At 49.9% G+C, this 20,336-nt stretch overlaps 1 protein-coding gene across 5 annotated transcripts in view; it reads right to left on the bottom strand.

The window, feature by feature from the left end:
- The window catches only part of TTLL6 (tubulin tyrosine ligase like 6), a 52,523-nt gene that overhangs the window by 13,447 nt on the left and 18,740 nt on the right, over positions 1 to 20,336 (bottom strand). Inside the window, exons 9-14 of one of the 5 annotated variants that reach the window (XM_054709277.1) lie at positions 18,033 to 18,221; positions 17,005 to 17,182; positions 15,485 to 15,757; positions 12,385 to 12,739; positions 11,650 to 11,918; positions 8,223 to 8,298 (exon numbers count right to left, since the gene is read on the bottom strand). In XM_054709277.1, coding sequence (XP_054565252.1) covers positions 11,650 to 11,918; positions 12,385 to 12,739; positions 15,485 to 15,757; positions 17,005 to 17,182; positions 18,033 to 18,221 — 1,264 coding nt within the window. In that variant the 3' untranslated portion in view covers positions 8,223 to 8,298. Of the gene's footprint in view, positions 1 to 8,222; positions 8,299 to 9,043; positions 9,280 to 10,329; positions 10,381 to 11,649; positions 11,919 to 12,384; positions 12,740 to 15,484; positions 15,758 to 17,004; positions 17,183 to 18,032; positions 18,222 to 20,336 lie in introns of those variants that run through there. The other 4 variants (XM_054709279.1, XM_054709278.1, XM_028128710.2 and 1 more) reach the window with 4 other exon arrangements.

Raw genomic sequence — 20,336 nt, 5'->3', positions numbered from 1 at the left:
GTCCTGGGCGTCCTTACAGACTCGCCTTTAACACAATGGCAGCGTGCCACACACAGAGCTTTGTATTCTGCCTTTTATTTTTAAAAAACACATATTGCCCTAGCCGGCTTGGCTCAGTGGATAGAGCATTGGCCTGCAGACTCAAGGGTCCCAGGTTCGATTCCGGTCAAGGGCATGTACCTTGGTTGCGGGCACATCCCCAGTAGGGAGTGTGCAGGAGGCGGCTGATCGATGTTTCTTTCTCTTCGATGTTTCTAGCTCTCTATCCCTCTCCCTTTCTCTCTGTAAAAAATTAATAAAATATATTTTTTAAAAAGAAAATAAAATAAATAAAAAACACAGGTTGAGGGTTCTAAATCGTTACTAATGTGCCCTTCTTTGTAACGGCTGTTTTATTGTATTGCTGTGCGGTACTTTATTTAACCAGGCAACTGTTGAGAGAGATTTAGATTGTTTCCAAATTTCTCTTCCTTTCTACGTGCTGGTGCATATAATCTACACGACTCTGTGTATATGTGCGAGTATGTCTGTCTTAGAAATGGGCCGTATATCGAAGGCCTCGTGCATTTTTAATATTCATAGAGGTTGAATCTATTTTTAGAGTGTTGGAAGCACAGAGTGCGTCCTTTTTCAGATAACTGTGTATGTCCTCTCCGTTTTCTATTTTTGTTGTTGTTGATCTAGCTTCTCGTTCATTTGTTCTAATATTTTCTAAAACACGAAGTTGTGCTTTTGTTTGGTGAGCAGGATTGTACATGTGAGGGAGGGTTTCACATGTATCCGCCTGTGTATACTGCAGTTTCCCAAGCAATTTCTCCTGTAGGTGGAGGACAGAACAGAGGGGATGGAGCGTGGATTTCAGACTATCACCCGTTCGGATTTTCTCTTGCGGAATTCCCATCTTGACTGGAAAATGGGGAGAGATTTGTTTTTTCTTAATCGTGTCCTCATCCTCTCCGCCTGTCCTTCGGATTAGAAGCCGCAGGAAAGTCCAGGTTGGACTGTGATGCAAACCGGCTTGGGCTGCGGACCTGAGACCTCAGGCCCCGTGCCCCCGGCAGCCTCTCTGCTCAGAGCCTCGGCCCAGGGCTAACCCCGCGCGGTCAGCAGGCTCTCCTCCCGCAAGAGCTTGAGCTTACAAAACACTAGAAAACGGGGTGGGGGAGGCTTAGATAAGGCCCCGCGGGCACCAGGCAGATGGGTTACTGGAGATCCTGCACTTTCTCGGCATCCACTCAGCCAACTGGTAGAAAGTTACCGGTGCCGGCTGCTGCCACGACCTAGTGATGGCCACGCGCCTATGTGTCCTCAGAGGACAAGGGGACATAGGAGGACGACAGCGAAGAAGGGTCCCATGGGACTGGAGTTGGAGGGGTGAGGGAGGCAAAGGAGGAGTCGAGGGTCCGGAGGGGTGGGAGTGGAGGGGTGGGAGTGGAGGGATGCGAGTGGCCACAGAAGCCGCCTCTCACTCTCCTCTCCAGAGCGGCGCTCTTCAGCCTCAGGGGTCCCCACCCCCTCTCACCACCACCCCTCGCTGGACCACCTCCATCCCCCTCTTGGCGCCCAAAACTCCAGGTGCTCCGTGGGCCCAGGCTCGTTCACAAACGCAGCCCTTCAGTCGCCGGGATGTTCCCACGCGGGATGTTCCCACGCGGGGGCGCACAGTGAGCCGCGGCCCGCGCTCGCAGGAATTCTTTGGAAGACGGAATGGTCGGCGTCCATTTGCTGCACCTGAGATGCCAGTCGGGAAACTGCACTCGCGTGGGCACACCTTTAGGGGAAGGTCCGGAGGGAAGTCCAGCCCGGCCCAGCTCCAGCATTAGGGTCCGCTAGCCTTGCCCTGACTGAGCGCTGACTTCGCGCAGGGAGGGCGCTCAATGCCTCAGGGTAGTGTTTAAGGTCCCAAAAAACGAGATATACACGCTTTCTCCAGGGTTTTGTTAGTTTTAATCCCTCCAAACGGTTGGAAGTGAGGTCTGGATTTGGTCAATCAAATTTTAAAGATTAAAAAATATTCAGATAATAACTTACCTATTTCTTTGCCTGTCAAAAGAGCTCTCCCCCAGGACTTCTGACCAAAGGATATTTAATTTTTGGTCCCGTTCTTGTATTATTTTACGTGAGAAAAGTGTCCCAGTTTATTTAAAAATTGTTTGAATTCATGGACAATTTTTGGGCTTAAGAACTCTGCTTCCGTCTAAAAGGGCAGGTGGTCCCTACCCATCCCCACCACGACGGGGGGGGGGGAGGGCATGGGCCCTCCCCTGTGGATATCACTTCTCCACACCCCACCCGTCAGAGCCCGCCTTCCAGGGGCCTTTTCCAGGACCGTCTCTTTCTCGGGAGAAGGTGGGGAGAAGAGCACCAGGGAAGGGTTTGAAAGGAGAGCCAGCGGCAGTGGTGGCGCCTGCAGCCGCAAAGGGTCCGCTTTCCAATGATGGTGGCTCTCCCCACCCTGGGAACCTGGGACCATGACCCACGAGGGCTCTGTCCACCCTCCACGACCCACGGGAAAACCACCATCTTCCTGCAGCGCAGCCGGGTGTTTGGGGGTACACACTGCCTCCTATCAGTCTGATCCCCTTTTTGTGTGAGTGAGCCAAAGTTTTAAAGGCAATAGGAAATAAGAAACTAAGAACTGCTTGGGGGTGCAGTCCCAAGGGACAATCCAACCCTCCTCCCTCCCTGTTCAGGGTTGAGCTGAGATTTTTAAGCTTCAATTCTTGAAATCCTCGTTGGCATTCTCTGACATCCCCTTCCCCTTTCTCTCTCTTAATGTGTTACTGTTTCCTGGGGCTCTTCTGAGGCAGAGTCCATGTGGGTAAGGGGGCTTGGGCGGGGTAGCGGATGAGCAAAGACTATTTTTAGACCAACCGAGTGTCTCGGAATGTTGGCTCCCCATCCCCAAGCAGGAGGGGCAGGGCGGGGGGGGGGGGTGGCAAAGACGGAAGGCTGGGGCCCTGGAAGCCAGCACCTAGGAGAAGTGCAGGCACCCGGGCCCCCCCTCCGCTGGGGTCGGGGAAAGGACAGGGAGAGAACTCTAGAAAGGCAAAGAAGTTAACGATGTTTGGCCGTCTGGGGGCTTATCAGTGTGTCTGGGTCAGCCAGGGGCCGAGGGGAATCCGGGGGCAGACACACTGAGGTGGGACTGCACAGGTGAGGAGGGGCTGCCTGGGGGCCAGTGCCCCCCTCCCCGCTGACAACCTGGGACCGACCACACGTCAGCTGGGCTTCCGGAAAAGCCTTTGGGGATTCTTCAGGTGAAAGAAGGGGGCAGCTGGTGAAATATTAACCCCTTCTGGGCTCTGAAGGCGGGAGTCAGTGAGTGGAGAAAAAGAGGGGGTTAATCCTAACCCCTACTCCTAACCCCTTCTCCTAACCCCATCCTGGGAGTCACTGCCAAAGCCTTTGAATGCCCAATCCCTGGCTTCTGGGAAAGTGCACGTTTTTGGGTTTCCTCCCGGCTCCTCCTCCCCAGGAGTGAAGAGAAGCCAGGCAGGGGGTAAGGGGCGATGAGAGAAATCCCTGGCTAGTTGGGATGATGCTTCAGGTAGGTCAGGAGTGTCTTGGGGGCAAGGTGGAGCGGATTATGGAGTCCCCTCTCCACAGCCCTCACCCTCAATCTGACAGCTGGGGCGGGCTGCTGACCTCAGAGGCATCCGGCCTGCTCCCAGGGTAAACAACCTCTGCCCTTCCAAAACCGGCGGGAGGAGGAAGGTAAAGCACGAGGTGCCAGGGACCAGGGAGGCTGAGGGAGGGGAGGTTCTGAAGCCCTCTTTCTCTCTCCCGCCTGGAATCCAGCAGTGGCCTTCCCTGGGCACAGGCAGGCAGCAAACTTTGTCCAATTCTGGACAAAGAATCAAGTCAATGGAGCCTTGGAAAAGCTGAGCCTCCGTTTTCCCCTCTGTGAGATGGGGGTAACCACCATTCCCACCTGACCTCACCTGGAGCCCCTGTGGGAGCAGTGACAGGATGGAGGGGACCACACCGGCCACGCGGCCTCACACTGCTCTCCACACGGAACTGAATTCAGAGCACACAGGCCAAGTGCAGGCCACCGTGGTCTGGGAAGGGCCTCACCGGGGTCCCTGTGGCCTCGGAGTCATGGCTGAATCTTGCCTCCTACATATCTGGGTTCACTCCGCCACTGGGGCCCACCGTTCTCACCTGTAAATGGAGATGGCAGCCCCCTCTTGGGGAGACCTGGGGGGTAAGGAAGCCCATAAAGCGCTTTGCCCCAGTGCCCATAGCAACAGCAGCGACGCCTGTGCTTAAGCTGATGCCTGAGGAAGCGGGTCTCACGCTCCCCTGGGGAGCCAGCTTTACCGCGGCTGCTTTGGGGTCCCTGAGCAGCAGCCGCAGGGGAGACGCGTGGAGCGGAGCCAGAGAAAGGCGCCCCATAACGCGCTGCCGGGCCCTGCACCGAGCATTTCTGCTGGGAGCTCCGGAGGCGCAGCGCTCCCAACCTGTCCCGCTTCTTCCAGCCGCGGGCGGATCGTCCTGGGACCCCGCTGGGGCGAAGTCCCGGTGTCTTAGCGGGAGCCTTTTGACCCCGCGGCAGCGGTTCGGATCACCGGGCCTGGCTCCAGAGCGGGATGCGGGAGGCGGGAGGCGGGAGGCGGGATGCGTGCGGACTGGACAGCGCGTTCGGGGTGCGGTGTCGGGGAAGCGCGCAGAGAGCAGCGGTGGACCCGGGATTTTTCTCGGCTCAGCGCCTGGGATCAGCCCTCCTCCTCGGTCGCTTGGGACAGCAACGCAGGCCTGGGGGGTGGGAGGTAAGGTTTTCTTCTCGTTGCGTCTTATTCGCCGCCCCGACGCGCCTTGCCCGTGCGCACCTTCTCCAACAGAACCTCCAAACCAGCCCTGCACCGGCCTCTCTCTCCTCGGGACCCCCAGCCCGCCCTGTGCTCTGCAGAGGGAGACATGGGGGACGTGCTCCCAGCAGGCCCTCCGCCTCCACTTCCCCAGGCCCCCCTGACTAATGGCATTTCCCTGCAGGTCCCCAGGAGAGCAAATCAGAATGCTGGGTGGTGAAAAGGACTGGTTATAAGATCCACTGAGTTCAATGAAGGGTTCCTCTCTTCTCCTGTCCTTCTCTCCCCTCAAACGGGGATGTTGGGGAATAATCAGGAAATCTCCGATCATCAGGAAATCGGTTGAGGAACGGGGACTTGGAAGGGTGCAGCCAACCCAACAGCTGGCTCTTCTCTCAGTAGGCGCCCAGCCCCTCCAGGAGACAAGAATACAGCCACTGTGTGTCTCTCCGTGAAATATACAGTTCCCAACCAGGTGGCAAGAGAGACGCATTTTCGTAGGTAGCAGGTCATAAGAGGGTCTATTAAGTCTATGTTTAAATGCAACCACATTGTAACATGAAGAAAAAAAAACACAGAGATCTTGATTCAGATCTCTCATGTTTAAATAAAAGGGGGAGGGGTTCGTGACTTGTTAAAATATGCAAATAATGGAAAATATTTGTAATCGTATTCATTTTCCTGGGCCTCTGTGTTGGTGGGTGTGGCAGATAAAGACTCAGGGGTGTCAACTAGCTGGTCTAAAAGCAAAAACAACCCCTACCCTCCTCTGAGCTCTGCCCAGGAAGGGACTGTGGGAATTGAAATGGGAGAGTTTGGGTGGAGAGGTGGGAGGGTGGAGGGAATGAGAAATGCAGCAGACCCTGAGTCAGAGGACCCCACACTAAGTCCTGGCTCTGATGTCCTTCCCCTAGCCTCAATTTTCTCATCTGTAAGATGGGGTAATACTGATCTCACAGACTGCTGGGAAGAATAGCCAAAGTAATACATGTGACATGCTTTACCATTATCAGACTTTCCTTGGCCAAAGTGCCAAAATGAAAGGGGACTATGCCAAAGAGATGGGTATGAGCATACCCATGGCTATCCGATGCCCTGGTACGTGGGCTCAGCCAGCTCAATCTCACCCTCTGCCAGATCTAGATCTGAGTAAGAGTGAGAGTTCATTGCAGCTGGCCTGCCTCAGCCTCTGTTTGCTTTGGCCACAGTGTGATGGCCCTGCTGGCTTTGCCAACAGGATTTCAGTGTTTGCTCTCCCACCTGGCATAACTGCTGAGGCAGCTGGCATTCTGCTCCTGAGGATCATGCCCACCAATGTTGCTCACAGCAAGAGGGATCTGTCTCAGCACTGCCTGCTGCAGCTTCCTGCTGCTTCCATCTCTTTCTCAGATGGCTGGGGTCCAATTTGTGTGATCTTTCCTAAGACTACTAGGCTTCAGAAAGCAGGGTGGGGGAGGAACACCCAGGCCTTTCCTTTCACAAGGGTTGCCCAAAAAGTACATTTTCAAGGGTTAAAAGGAACCAGGAAATAACAGGAAAAGAAATCAAAGGGCCAGAGAAACCAGGCACCAACCCTAGATTTTTAAAGGACTGGTTTTGCTGAAGGTCACCCCAGACCAGTCAGAGCACATGGTGTGGGAATGTCTTGACGGAAGCATGATTAGCAGGTGTCTCATGGGAAGAACACATGCTCAGGACAATCACAACCCCTCCCACCCCGAGGCAGTTCCTAGAGCCTCCAGCCACCTCCCCAGCACACAGTGTGCACTCAGGAGGCATGAAGTACCCTCCACAGGACACGCTGCCTGTTTGGTTTTCCCAGGCTACTGGTTAGAGTCATGGCTGGAGAATGCAAAATAATTGAAAGCAATCCTTAGGAAATTGCAGTCCCAAGGTCTTCATTGCCTCCCTATCAATTTGCAAAACCCATTTTATTGCTGTTTTAGATTCCTCAAGTTGAAACGCCACAGTGCACTGTAATTAAGCTAAGTGACATGCCAGCTGTAAAGAACGAGGGTTGTGAATGATTATATTCGGTTCATGTAATCACCCGGGATGGGTGGGGGAGGACGCTAAGAACAGCTGCCAATCTGTCTGATTTATACTCCCTGCCAGGGTGGAAGCAAAACTAGAATCTGAAATCGCCCTTTTAAGGCTCAGAGGAGGTGTCCTGCCTGTGTGAGGTGGGTTAGGGGCTGTCCAGTGCGGGTGAGCCAGATAAGTGGGTCCCAAACATGGCTATGCATCAGAACCCTCCGAGGGAGCGTTCTAGATCCAGGGCACCCCCATCCCACTATGGCCCCCCCGCTCCACTGACCAATTTGATCTACACTAAGGTGAGAGCACATAGTCTTTTTAGCTGCCCAGATAGTTCTGAGCCTAGAAAAACCTGCCCAGACCAAGGTGGCCATTTTCCTAATAATTTTAGGGAAATTATTTTTGCATTGAGAAACTTCTCCTTTAGTGCTGCTCTTTTAAACCCATCTGAGGACAGGAACTCATCCACTTGCTTTATGACACAGACACTCTGATCTCCATCCCGCAAAGCTTCTTCTCCCAATGTCCCTATTTCCTTACAGGGACTCGTTCTTTGGAAGCCACCTTTTTCTTCCCTTTTCCTTATTCCTTACAGTTGTTCAACTGCTATGTCCAGCTCTACACTGGCTCACTGACCTGCCCTCGTTTCTTTCCCAGAGTCAGCCATTCTGATGGGGGCTGCCAGGGCTTAAAACTCAGGCCACTGTATGAGCCTCCAAACCACTCTCCTACCTCAGGCTCTCTCCTTGCCAGTCATCCATTCTACCATCTGCTACCAGATTCACCTTTCTCACCCTAAATAAAATCCCTCTCCCATTCAAAAGCCTTCAGTGGTTTCTCACAGCCCACTAAGTTAAGAGGAACACTTCCCGGGATAACATTTTAGACCCTTCACAATATTAATTAATTCGGCAAATATTTACTGAATCTCTATTATGACCCAAGCAGTAGCTAAAAGCAGGGGATTTGGGAATACAAAAACTTGGTACAGTCCAATGGAGAGACAGTCACACAAACAAGTTCACTGTCATGAGGAGTGCAATGAGGATGATAAGGGTGCCTGGGTCTCCAATGTGCTCTCTTAAGCCATCTTTCCATCATCCTCTCCCAGTTCTCCATTCTAATTCAGCCCAATTGGACTAGACCTTACTTCTTGACCATGTTCAGGGTTGTTTTTATTTTTCTTCCAGGGCTCTATAGCTCAGCCCCACACCTCATTTTCGCTTTTTAAAAGCCTGTTTGTGTTTTCCTGCCTCCTCAAATAAGTCATCCAAATGAAGCTGCCTTGACCCTCCTGGCTGGGTGTGTGAGGTCAATTCCTTGTCCCCTATTGGCCATCTTTTCTTTAGTGGCTGGTTATCTGAGGCCCTTCCTCCGAGGGGGCAAGGACAGCCACAAGCACTTTTGTCTCCCACAAGCATTCAGCAGACCGGAGCCCTGTAGAGCCCTGCGGGTGAACACAGGAGGGGGTGGGGCTAGGAAGGCAGCCCTCCATTTTGCCTTCTCACTGGATAACCAGAGCTGTTAAACGTTTCTAGTTAGAGCTGGCTACATAATTTGGTGGGCCCACTGCCCAATGAAACGGCACAACTCCTTGTTCAAAAATTATTCAGAATTTCAAGACGGTGACCAAGAGCATTAAACCAAGTGCAGGGCCCTTCCAAGGGTGGAGCCCTGCGCCACGGCATAGACTGCAGGCCCACGAAGTTGACCCTGTCGCTAGGATCAAAGGGGCTGGCGCCAAATTGTCCCTTAGAAACACAAATAATTCTGACTTCACCTTATTAAGAGACGTGCTTTTTATCAGCTCAGATATCTTGACTGGGTGGGGAAAGTGACTGGGGAGAAATGTAGAGCCCCATTTTAGCAAGTCTTACATCTTTTGGGTGGGCCTGGTTATGACCTATGACAGCCTGACAATAACAATGGGAATACTAGCCTCAGGTCAGTCTGTTTTCAGCCTTCTAAATGGCATCAGGAAAGGGCTGGTGAATCGGGGAGTGGGAGGGAGGGGTTTCAAGGCGATGATTGAGCTTTTACTAGTCGCCCCACAGTAACCAGGGCTTCTGTCTTCCGCCATCTAGATGACCTTCACTTATTTACTACAAAGAACCTTACACCAGGAATCTTTGAAAAGCAGGCCTAGGTGCGGATGAAGGTATTATATACTTGTGTGTGTTTTACAGCTGGACACAGATGGCTTGAGTCTAATTTCTCTATTTAATATCATGGATAATTAAGGTCTTTTGCTTGAGGGATACTATAGGTTTCAGGTACCCTAGAATCCCCTGACATCCCTGAGGCCAGAAATTCATTCCATTGGGAATCCACAAGGCAAAGCTGAGTCCACATTGTGAAGCAGGTGTTTGACTTCATACCCCACCTTTCTTCCACCTCTGCTCCTCCAAAGCTCTCTCCAGGGATCTACCTTAGGAAGTGCAAGTGAGGCGAAAATCTTGGATTACATTCCTGGAGAGGGTAAGGAATAAACTGGCAGGCAAAGTGAGATGTTAGGCCTGGAGTTGAGCCAGGCCCAATGCTGGGCAGAGTCACGGCAGCTACAGTGCACCCCACCGCCAAAAAAACCACCTCAGACTCTGGGCTCCCAGCAAGGTAGGCAGGGCTCACTGTAGACCATTCATCCAAAGAAATTCTTCAAAGGTCCTTGACGCATTTTCAGTGGATTTGGGGCTTTCTTAATGAGGGAGAACTATCTTTCCTCCCACCCCTTCCCATTCTGACTCTGAATCAGGCTCCTTGTCCTGGCATTGAGCATGGTGATTTATTTTATTAATGTACACATGAGGGGGAAATGCAGCATTTCTGTAGGTCGATGGAAGAAACATCTGCAGGCTGGGCACTCTCACCTCACCTCTGTCTTCACTGGCGAGATTGAGTCGGGCTGGTAAGGGCAGTAGCAGGAAGATGTCTGGGTACTGAGGTGGCTGGGATGGGAGGAAGTATGATCTGTACCTGGTGGTTATGACTGCCCCAATTCTCTTACTCGGGGCTTTGAGTTCTCCATCATGTCTAGCCCTCTCTCTGCCTTTGCTCTTTGGAGTTGAAGACCAACTGGCAACTGGCACAGGCCGGTTGGTGGACTGAGGGCTTTGGATTCTTGACAGTTGTGAATCCTTCTCTGACACACTCCTCCCTCACATTGCTCTATCTGGGGGAGTGTTCTGGATGATGGTGCCATGTGAGGGGCCCATCGGAATGACACTGGTAGGAGCAACTGGGGTATGTCCTGGGACAACATCAATAACTCCCAGAAGTCATGGTCCTACAGCACTGTTAGCTAACTGGGAGGGCACAAAAGGCAAGGCTGTTGGCCTCAGTGGTGCTAGTGAGAGGGAGGGACTTATAAGACTAGGATATCTAGATGAGAAAATAAAACTTTTGGTTGATCCCATGGGCATTGTAGACACTGTAAGAAGAGACAAATCATTTCCTGGGAGTAAAAAGTAAAATGGGGGTGGGGTGGGGTGGGGTAGGGTGGGGTGGGGGATGGCAGAGATCCAGTCTGATTCTAGGGGGGGGAAAAAAGATTTTTTTAGATTTTCCTGTAAAATGGTAAAATGGCCTCTAGAATATTCAAGTCAATTAACGCATCATCGCCATTCTTATCTAGTGTATCAGAAGATGCTCAGGTGATTCACATCCATGGTCACCAGAAACTCATTTTACCTACATTCATCTTCCTACATCACTATAGCTCCAAACATTTGCTATAGATTATTTAAGAGCAGCCAAGACGGCTGGCCAGAGATAATAAGTGGTAGTGATTAAGAGCATAAGCTTAGGAGCCCATTATCTGTATATTCTTGGGCAAGTTACTTAACCTCTCTAAACTTCGGTTTCCTCATTTGAAAAAGAAAAAAGAATAACAATGGTATCAACCACTTAGAATTTCTTTGAGGATTGAGATAATGCATGCAAGGCTTTTGGTACACCAAAAGCAAGTGTGCCCAGCAGCACAAACCCCTCTACTATGCAATGCTCTGTTGCAGCGTTCTCTTAAGTTTTTATATACCAACTGAAGTTCTGACAGAGGGCTCCTTGGTCCCTCTGGTCCTTTCACACAGTAGAATCAAAGCTTAAAGATCTTTGTTTCCAAATCTCAGTATCCACTGTCGGGTTGTTCAGTCCCTTCAGTACACTCCACTACAGGGCCAGCTTTGGGGCAAGTGGCCTGGACCTAGGCCAGGCTGGCACAGCATGAAAGATGTGGGAATCAACCCCTCATAGTTGACATGGTTCTACTTCTGGGACCGGCATTAATGAGGGTCTCAATTTTAGCCATAAGTGAAGACAAGGCAAAGTACACTTAAAGCAGTGGGGACAGCCCTAACCGGTTTGGCTCAGTGGGTAGAGCGGACTGAAGGGTCCCAGGTTCGATTCCGGTCAAGGGCATGTACCTTGGTTGCGGGCACATCCCCAGTAGGGGGTGTGTAGGAGGCAGCTGATTGATGTTTCTCTCTCATCAGTGTTTCTAACTCTCTATCCCTTTCCCTTCCTTTCTGTAAAAAATCAATAAAATAAAAATAAAATATATATATAAATATATAAATATATATATATATTTTAAAAAGCAGTGGGGACAGATTAGTCCTAGCAAAAATATAAATTGCAAGGGGGTCACATTTTAACTAAGGTTAGTCTTAATTGTCTACTTACCTGTCTGGATTTATCAATCAATCCATCCATCCACCTACTTACCCAACATTCATTCCAGAAGTATATACATATGGTGCTTGCCAATGCACCAGGCACATTAAGGGAATGTGGGTGGGCCTACCTATTTCCTCTCACATCCTTTTTGGCCAGAGATCAGGCAGTGATTGCATGCTTCCCGATCCTGTATACACGGGTCCCTCATAACACCCAAACGTCTTCTGCCAGGCCTCGGATCCAGTCGGGCTGAAGTGGCAACCACCAGTAGATCCCTCAGAGAAACATCACGGCGGTGAGAATTCTTCAAGAAGAGGAGGGAGGACATATCCAGCGGCCTCTTTTCATGAGAGCTTTGGCTGCGCAAGTAACACTCCTGGGGCAGGGAGAAGTTTTCTGGAAAGGCAAAGAAATTGATAAATTGTCATTATCAATTTAGGCTGCTGGACTCAGCACAAATTCTTGGATAAGGCCACCTCCCTCTAGGGTCTCCTGGTCTACATCTGATCCTGAATCAGAATCATCCCTTGTTCTTTTCTCCAAATAGCTTCTCTTCCCTGTTTTTTTCATACTTAATGCCTCCATCTGGTACAGATTTAGCTGAATGGGCCTCAACTGAATGAGAACCAGGGAATGTTGAAGAGGGTCCTTAGACATAGCATTCTATTTTTATCTTTCTTATCTTCCCAATAAGACTGGAGACTCCCTAAGGACACAGACTATGTCTCCACCATCAGACTGCGGTCACCCTAAGGACAGGGAATGTATCCCCCTTCAGACTGGATGCTCCCCAAAGATTAGGACTGGTCCTGCTGGTTACTCCATGTGCTCTTGGTATATCCCTGGGCAGGCTGGCACTCACGTGACTGGTTACTTAACACCAGCTTGGAGTTGTAGGGAGCTGGGAACGAGGAGAGCTTCTCCCTCAGTTGAACCTTGGTGAACAACTCTGACATCAGATGCTGTTTCTTCATGTTATTCTTTAGCCAAGTCCAACGTGGGTTCAACGAGTAGCGCTGGGATTTTGTAGGCAGAGAAATTCTTGCTATTTTCTCCTGGAAGAGGTGCTGGGGGGCCTGCTGCTGTTTGCCTTTAAAGGAGACCACTCTGTCCATCTCTGGGCTACTGCATTCCGGGCTGTTTGTCATGCTCAGCAGGGACTCAGGGGAGTCTGAGAACTGGGTGCAGGTTTCTGAGGTTTCTAATGAAGTGAAGAGCTGGGAGAGAAAACAATCCAAAATGAGATTGTGGAAAGCAAAGGGCTCCTTGCTATGCCATTCTTGATTTAAACAGATTCAGAACTGATTTCATCAGCAGGATGAAAGATTGGGTTAGAATAGTTTCCCAACCAGGAACTGGTTAAACACTAGGGCAGAATATGGTGGGGATGTCCACAGAGCTTCCTCAGGTCTTTAAATATGACAGAGATTTTAAACACTAGAGATTAGTAACCAGAGAAATAGCTATTTTACAGCTATTAGATTAGCAAAAATTAGAAAGCTGTTGGTGGGATGCAGAGGTACAGGGACTCTCATGCACTGCTGATGAGAATGCAGACAGTCATTCTGGTGAACCATCTAGAAATACTTGGTGAAATGATTACAAATACCCTGTGACCAGCAATTCTGTGCCTTAGATATACATTCAAAATAAGTTATTAGATAGCTCTTTTTTAAAAAATATATATATTCTATTGATTTTTTACAGAGAGGAAGAGAGAGCTAGAAACATAGATGAGAGAGAAACATCAATCAGCTGCCTCCTGCACACCCCCCCACTGGGGATGTGCCCACAACCAAGGTACATGCCCTTGACTGGAATCGACCCTGGGACCCTTCAGTCCGCAGGCCGACGCTCTATCCACTGAGCTAAACTGGCTAGGGCTAGATAGCTCCTTTTAAAAAATTACGTACACCAATGATCCTAGCAACATTTTTTAAAAAAATATATTTTATTATTGATTTTTTTTTTCCACAGAGAGGAAGGGAGAGCGATAGAGAGTTAGAAACATTGATGAGAGAGAAACATCAATCAGCTGTCTCCTGCATACCCCCTACTGGGGATGTGCCCTGCAACCAAGGTACATGCCCTTCACCGGAATCGAACCTGGGACCCTTCAGTCCGCAGGCCGACGCTCTATCCACTGAGCCAAACCAGTCAGGGCCTCAGCAACATTATTCACAATAGCCAAACATAGCCAAATGTCCACCAAAAGATGAATGAATAAATAAAGTGTGGTATATGCATATAATGGAATACTATTCAGTCTTAAAAAAGAAGAAAATTCTGATACATAATACAACATGAATGAACTTTGAAAACATTATGCTAAGTGAAATAAACCAGGCATGTAAGTACAAATATTGTATATTTCTACGTATATGAGGTACCTAGAGCAGTCATAGAGACAGAAAGTAAAACAGAAAGGAATAGAATAAGGCAGAAAAAATATTTGAAGAAATAACAGCTATAAACTTCTCAAATTTGGTGAAAGTCCTCAATTTATAAAACCTATAAGTTCAAGTTTCCTAAATAGGATAAATGCAAATAAAATTACACCCAGACACATCATAATCAAATTGCTTAAATTCAGGGATAAAGAGAGCATTATTACAAAGTGACACAACGCATACAGGGGACAATGTTATGAATTAAAAAAAAAATAAAAAATAAAAAGGAAAAAAAAGAAAAGAAAAAAAAAAAGAGAGAGCCCTGGCCAGTGTGGCTCACTTGGTTGGGCATCGGTCCATCCACCAAGAGGTTGCTGGTTCAATTGCAGTCAGGGCACATGCCCAGTTGCAGGTTCGATCCCCCATGGCAACCATCAATGTTCTATTCTCACATTGATGTTTCCTCTCTCTCTCTCTCTCTCTCTCTCTCTCTCAAAATCAATTAAAAATCTTTAAAAAAGAAAGGAAACTAAAAGACAGTGGAACAACATTTTTAAAGAGTTGCAAGAAAAATACTGTTAACCCAGAATTCTAGGTCCAACAAAAATATCCTTCAAAGTGAAAAGCTAAATAAAGACTTTTTCAAATAAACAAAACTAGAAAGTTCATCACCAGCAGATAGGGAAGCATTACAATAAATACTAAAGGGAGTGTTTCAGGCTAAAGAGAAATGGCATCAAACAAAACAATAAATAAATAGCCCTAGAGTTTTGGCTCAAAGACCTCCTTTTCTTTTCTCCACTCCCCATGTCCGTGAAATCCTGAGGTGACCCTGTTATGAGTTCATGCAGTGATAGCAGCAGAATCAACAGCAGGGCCTAAGGAACCAGGAGTTCTGAGGGAGGGGAAACTTCATCTCCAAGTGAAGGGGCTGTGGTCCCAAGAGGTGAAGTGACCCCCTAATACTTATTCTCTCTGTGACTTCCTGCCACTTGGCCCTTGTTTTCAGACTTCTAGCCTTCAGAACTTGAGAGAATAAATGTGTGTGTTTGTTTGTTTGTTAAATATGCATTTTATTGATTTTTTTTTTACAGAGAGGAAGGGAGAGGGATAGAGAGTTAGAAACATCGATGAGAGAGAAACATTCATCAGCTGCCTCCTGCACACCCCCTACTGGGGATGTGCCCACAACCAAGGTACATGCCCTTGACTGGAATCGAACCTGGGACCTTTCAGTCTTCAGGCCAATGCTCCATCCACTGAGCCAAACCGGGTAGGGCAATGAATGTGTGTTTTAAGCCACCAACTTTGTGGTAATTTGTTACAGTAGTCCTAGGAGGTACCTGCCTAAAAAGAGGGGATGCCTAGGACAGCCTTTCTAAAAGCCCTAAAAGTATAGGCCTCTATTCCTAGCAGCTTGGGCATCACCGTGGGGAAATCAAGGCCCAGGGGGGTTAAGAGGCTTACTCAGAGGACCAATAGGAAGTCAGGGGCAGAGAAGGGACAAGAAAGCAAGAGTCCCATCACCGCCTCCCGAACTCAGCCATCTGGGAGGCAGACCGCTCCACTTACCACGGGGCCGGGGAGCAAGTTCACTATAGTGGCACACTTGGCTTCCTTGAGTCTGGAGATGGGTTTACTGAGCTCCAGCCCGGAGCAGCTGAAAAGGCTTGAATTCCTCAGGTCGGGCAGAGAGCAGTAATGTCTCGCAGAGGAAGGCTCAGGGGAAGCGGGGCCATCTTCCTTCTTGGGGGCCTCCTGGTTGAGGCTGATCTCTGTCTCATTTTTCTTTGCATCGCTGACATTCAAGAGCATGTCAGGCGTGAAGGACATTAATGTCAATGGCTGGAGGGATTGGAAAGGAGGAAACTAAACACACAGCTCATGGGAACCCAGCTCTGTCCACTTCCAGATTCATCGGCACCCAATAGTTGGGTGCAAAGGAGATGAGGGGGAGAAGGAAAGCAATCAGTATTGAAGTCTCTCTAATCTGGGGCTCTTAACCTCGAGTTCAGGGACTCCTGGAGAGCTCCTGGATGGTTTCATGGGGTCTTTGAACCACTTAAAACTATCTTTGTATACGTCATGGTAAGAGATTCCATAGCTTTTATCAGATACTCAGAGGGTCTATGGCCCCAATAAAGTTATGAAAAACAAACACTGCTCTACTCCTGTCCCTTTGGGTGAGTTGTTTAAAAGAAGGAGATGGGCCCTGACCGGTTTGGCTCAGTGGATAGAGCATCGGCCTGCGGACTGAAGGGTCCCAGGTTCAATTCTGGTCAAGGGCATGTACCTTGGTTGCGGGCACGTCCCCAGTGGGGGGCGTGCAGGAGGCAGCTCATCAATGTTTCTAACTCTCTATCCCTCTCCCTTCCTCTCTGTAAAAAATCAATAAAATCTACTAGAAAGAAAGAAAGAAAGAAAGAAAGAAAGAAAGAAAGAAAGAAAGAAAGAAAGAAGAAAGAAAAGAAAAGAAGGAGATGGACTGAAAAGTCAATTGAATCTCTCTACTGAGCCTACAGAGAGAGAGCTAGGCAGAGATGGGGGAATCCAGAGATTCAGATCACAGGACAACTGTGGCCCACAGTGGGGGACTGCCCACACTCTGAGCAGAGAGCAGGCTGGAAGGACCCAGCTGTGGTCAGTCACCCCACATAATGTTCTGAGGGTCCTGCCTCCCAGAACCTCTTCCCTGCTTCCTCCTTTCTAGGCGGAGCCCCTGGCCTCCTGGAAGAGAGCGTTACCACCCAAACTGGAGTTGGGAACAATGAGTACATGTTGTCCTGGAGCCCGCTCCCTGCGTGGGGATTGTGCCCACCCTCCCAGCTGCCAACTCCTACTGATGGAGGCAAGGACAGACCAGTGAGCGTCCTCTCTGCCTGGATGGAGGAATCCTCTGAAGGACGCTGGGCTCCTTGTGACTTCAGGCTCCCCCTCCTGTGGCCCAGCCCTCCGTACAGCCCATTCCCTCAGTGCGTCTGGGCTCTGAGCAGTGGCTTCCTCAGCACCCCCGCCCCGGCACCCCCTAAATGAATTGGCCCCAGCCAGGGAAGGGTGCTGGGCACGGGTGCTCCCCTCCCATCCGGGTTTACTTGTTTGGAGACTTGGGTGGCGGCGGCCTTGTATTTTCGCTGTTGTGTCTGTTGCCAGCTTTTCGCCCCCTTGCCTCTCGCGTGCTCGCCTGCCGATTCTCCCTGCATCTCTACCTTCTTCTCTTTCATTTGCAAGGATTTCTTCTCCTGTTTTAGTCTCAGCTCCTGGATCAGTTGCCTGCCCATTGAGGAACAGGGAGTGTCAGTAGGTTAGGGATGGGCTTTGAATGAGGGCATTCTCCTGGAGAGGTGGACAAGACTGGGCAAAGAGCAGAGAACGCCCCCGTGCCTCCCCCAGCATGTCCAGTCTGCACACGTGATTGAAGGTCACAGAACAGGAGGTGGAGGAGAGTCATCTCTTAAACCACATCATTCCCAGTCTTAGGAATAGTATCCAACGAGAAATACGGAGGAAGGGGACTCCACCACACTCCACCACAACCCTGTCTCGCTCCCCACCTCCCAGAAGGACAGATCTCATACAGGACAGGTGCTGAAAAGAGGGTCTGGACAGGCCAAAGTCAGGGGCTCCCACAGTGGACCACATCATATCCTGGGCCTCTGGCCAATAATGTAGTGGAAATAACAGAGTCCCATGAATCAGGAGAGGAACTGTAGTCTCTTTTCTGTCATTACTCTATATGATGTCTTCTCTGCTCCGTCCTCCCCTTCCATAAAATGAGGTGATGGGCGGGGACAGGACTGGATGGGATGAGTCCCTCCCAGCTCTCAGATTATATACCTGCAGGAATCCAGGAGGCAGCTCTGAGGGGCTGGGCATTCTGGAGAGGGGTGAATGGGGCGGGGGCGGGGGGAGGGGGATGCCTGTCTCAGGGATGAGTTTCTAGAAACAGCCACATAGCTACTTAACAACACTGGTCCTGGTGACACTAAAGCAAATGTTTCCCTGTCAAGTTCAAGGTTAGAGACTGAAGCTCACAAACCCTCCTCACTGACCTAGGCCAATCACCCAGCAGGTCAAGCACAATCCTCCCAACACCCCACCCACCTCGAAGGTGCTTTCCTACCGGGCATACAGCTCCCGGGCCCTGGAGGTGGCAGTATTCTGGAAGAGGGAGTTGTTGTCCTGGAAAAACTTCTCATACTTCTCCGAATTCAGACTGGGATAAATCAGGTGGAACCTTCCACAGTTTTCCTTCTCATACTTCTCAGTTTTCTCTCGACGCAAGGCCTGGAAACCCTTGAGTTCCTCGATCCTGTTGGCAAGCAGAACACAGGGCTGCGTTGGGACACGGCTCGATGCTTGGAAGAACTGTGACCAAGCTGGCTGTCATCTAGGGCCGGGCAGAGGCCTTGCACACACCAGTGGTCAATCGCCATTTCCTAAATGTTTCCCTGAGAGGATTCTAGCCATCCCGTCATATGTGCTAACAGCTGTGTAGAACAGTCTCCTCTGGCCCTGGCGGTTTGGCTCAGTGGATAGAGCATAGGCTTGTAGCCTGAAGGGTCCCCGGTTCGATTCCGGTCAAGGGCACGTGCCTGGGTTGTGGGCTCGATCCCCAGTAGGGGATGTGCAGGAGGCAGCTGATTAATGATTCTCTCTCATCATTTATGTTTCTATCTCTCCCTTCCTCTCTGAAATCAATACAAATATATATACACTAGAGGCCCGGTGCACGAATTCATGCACCAGTGGGGTCCCTCAGCCTGGCCTGCGGGATCGGGCCGAAACCAGCTCTCTGAAATCCCCTAAGGGGTCCCAGATTGCGAGAGGGCTCAAGCCAGGCCGAGGGACCCCACTGGTGCACGATTGGGGCCAGGGAGGGATGTGGGAGGTTGGCCAGCTAGAGAGGGACTGTGGGAGGGCTCTAGGGCATGTCCGGCCCATCTCGCTCAGTCTCGATCGGCTGGACCCCAGCAGCAAGGTAACCTACCAGTAGGAGCATCTGCACCCTGGTGGTCAGTGCACATCATAGTGAGTGGTTGAGCAGCCTTAGCATATCATTAGCATATTATGCTTTGATTGGTTGAATGACTGACTGGACACTTAGCATATTAGGCTTTTATTATATAGGATTTTTAAAAGAACAGTCTTCTCTGACAGTTCATCAGATTCTCTCCTGTTGCAGGTAAAACCCATTTCCCTCTTGGCTTGGTTCTGACCAGGCAGACTACGGCCACCTTCCCAATCACAGCCCCTCCTACCCTGTCACTCTCTGGAGAACGACAGCTTGTGTTTTGCTAAATTTGAGGGCTTCTTGGATGAGCTTTTATGAGCTCTGATGATCTCACTCTTCCTCACAGCCCCCTGGGGAGGTGGAGGTCAGCGAGGGGGGGGAATGATAAGCCCCTTTTACAGCAGGAAAACCAAGAGCCGCTGAGCTATCCAGGGCCAAGTTGTGACAAGGAGGATGATTCAGGAGAGCGCCCTAGCTGCTCCTTAACGGGCGCTGCCTCCTCCGCAAGCAGTTTAGAGAAAGCTAGCACAGTGGAGGGCGTCCTGGAACCCCAGGCCACACACCCCTGGGGCTCTGGGTCCAGACCTGCCGCCTACCAGCGAGGTGACCTAGTACAAGTCAGTTCCCCTTCCAGGGTCTTTGTCTCCTTAGCTTCCAAACGGGACCACACTACACCCCACTGCCTACCACCCTCCTTACGGAGAAGACAGTACACATGAAAATGCCTTCCAAACACAGATGCTATTGCCTCGGTTCCAGAAGTTGCATCTGGAAGGACCGGGCTAGCTCCGCACATGAGAGCAGGGGCCACAGCGGGTCTGAAAATCAACACAGGCATCTCCTCGCCCAGGCTCAGAGTCTTCTGACACTAGGCTCACTCTGCAGGAGGAGGCCTCTGCAAGGCAAGTGCTTCCCAGCAGGGAGCAGGGACACGTGAGCTCCTGCCAACGCAGTAACACAGGGTAGGACAGGCAAATCTTTCTTTTGGTTTAAAAAAAAAAAAAAAAAGAATGGTTTTACTTTTCGTCTTGGTAATCCCTAAATCTTCACATGATATTAATAAGCGTATCTCCATTATGTATAGTTATACCTATAACTTAAATCTCCTAAAATAGAGACAAAGGAATAGTCACAGTAAAAATATTCAAACTGCCACATTCCACAAATATAAACTAATTTTCCAAGTAGGATAATCATTTGTAAAGTTGTTGGGGGGAATGAAATGAGATCATGTGTATAAAAGGCTTACTTACCATCATGCCTGGTGTTGTCATTTGTGTTTGAGACTATTAAGAATTTTGCCTATGCCAAAACCGGTTTGGCTCAGTGGATAGAGCGTCGGCCTGCGGACTCAAGGGTCCCAGGTTCGATTCCGGTCAAGGGCATGTACCTTGGTTGCGGGCACATCCCCAG

Source organism: Eptesicus fuscus, chromosome 20 (genome assembly GCF_027574615.1).
Source record: "Eptesicus fuscus isolate TK198812 chromosome 20, DD_ASM_mEF_20220401, whole genome shotgun sequence".
Classification (NCBI taxonomy): Eukaryota; Metazoa; Chordata; class Mammalia; order Chiroptera; family Vespertilionidae; genus Eptesicus; species Eptesicus fuscus.
This window is presented reverse-complemented; position numbering and strand designations above follow the sequence as displayed.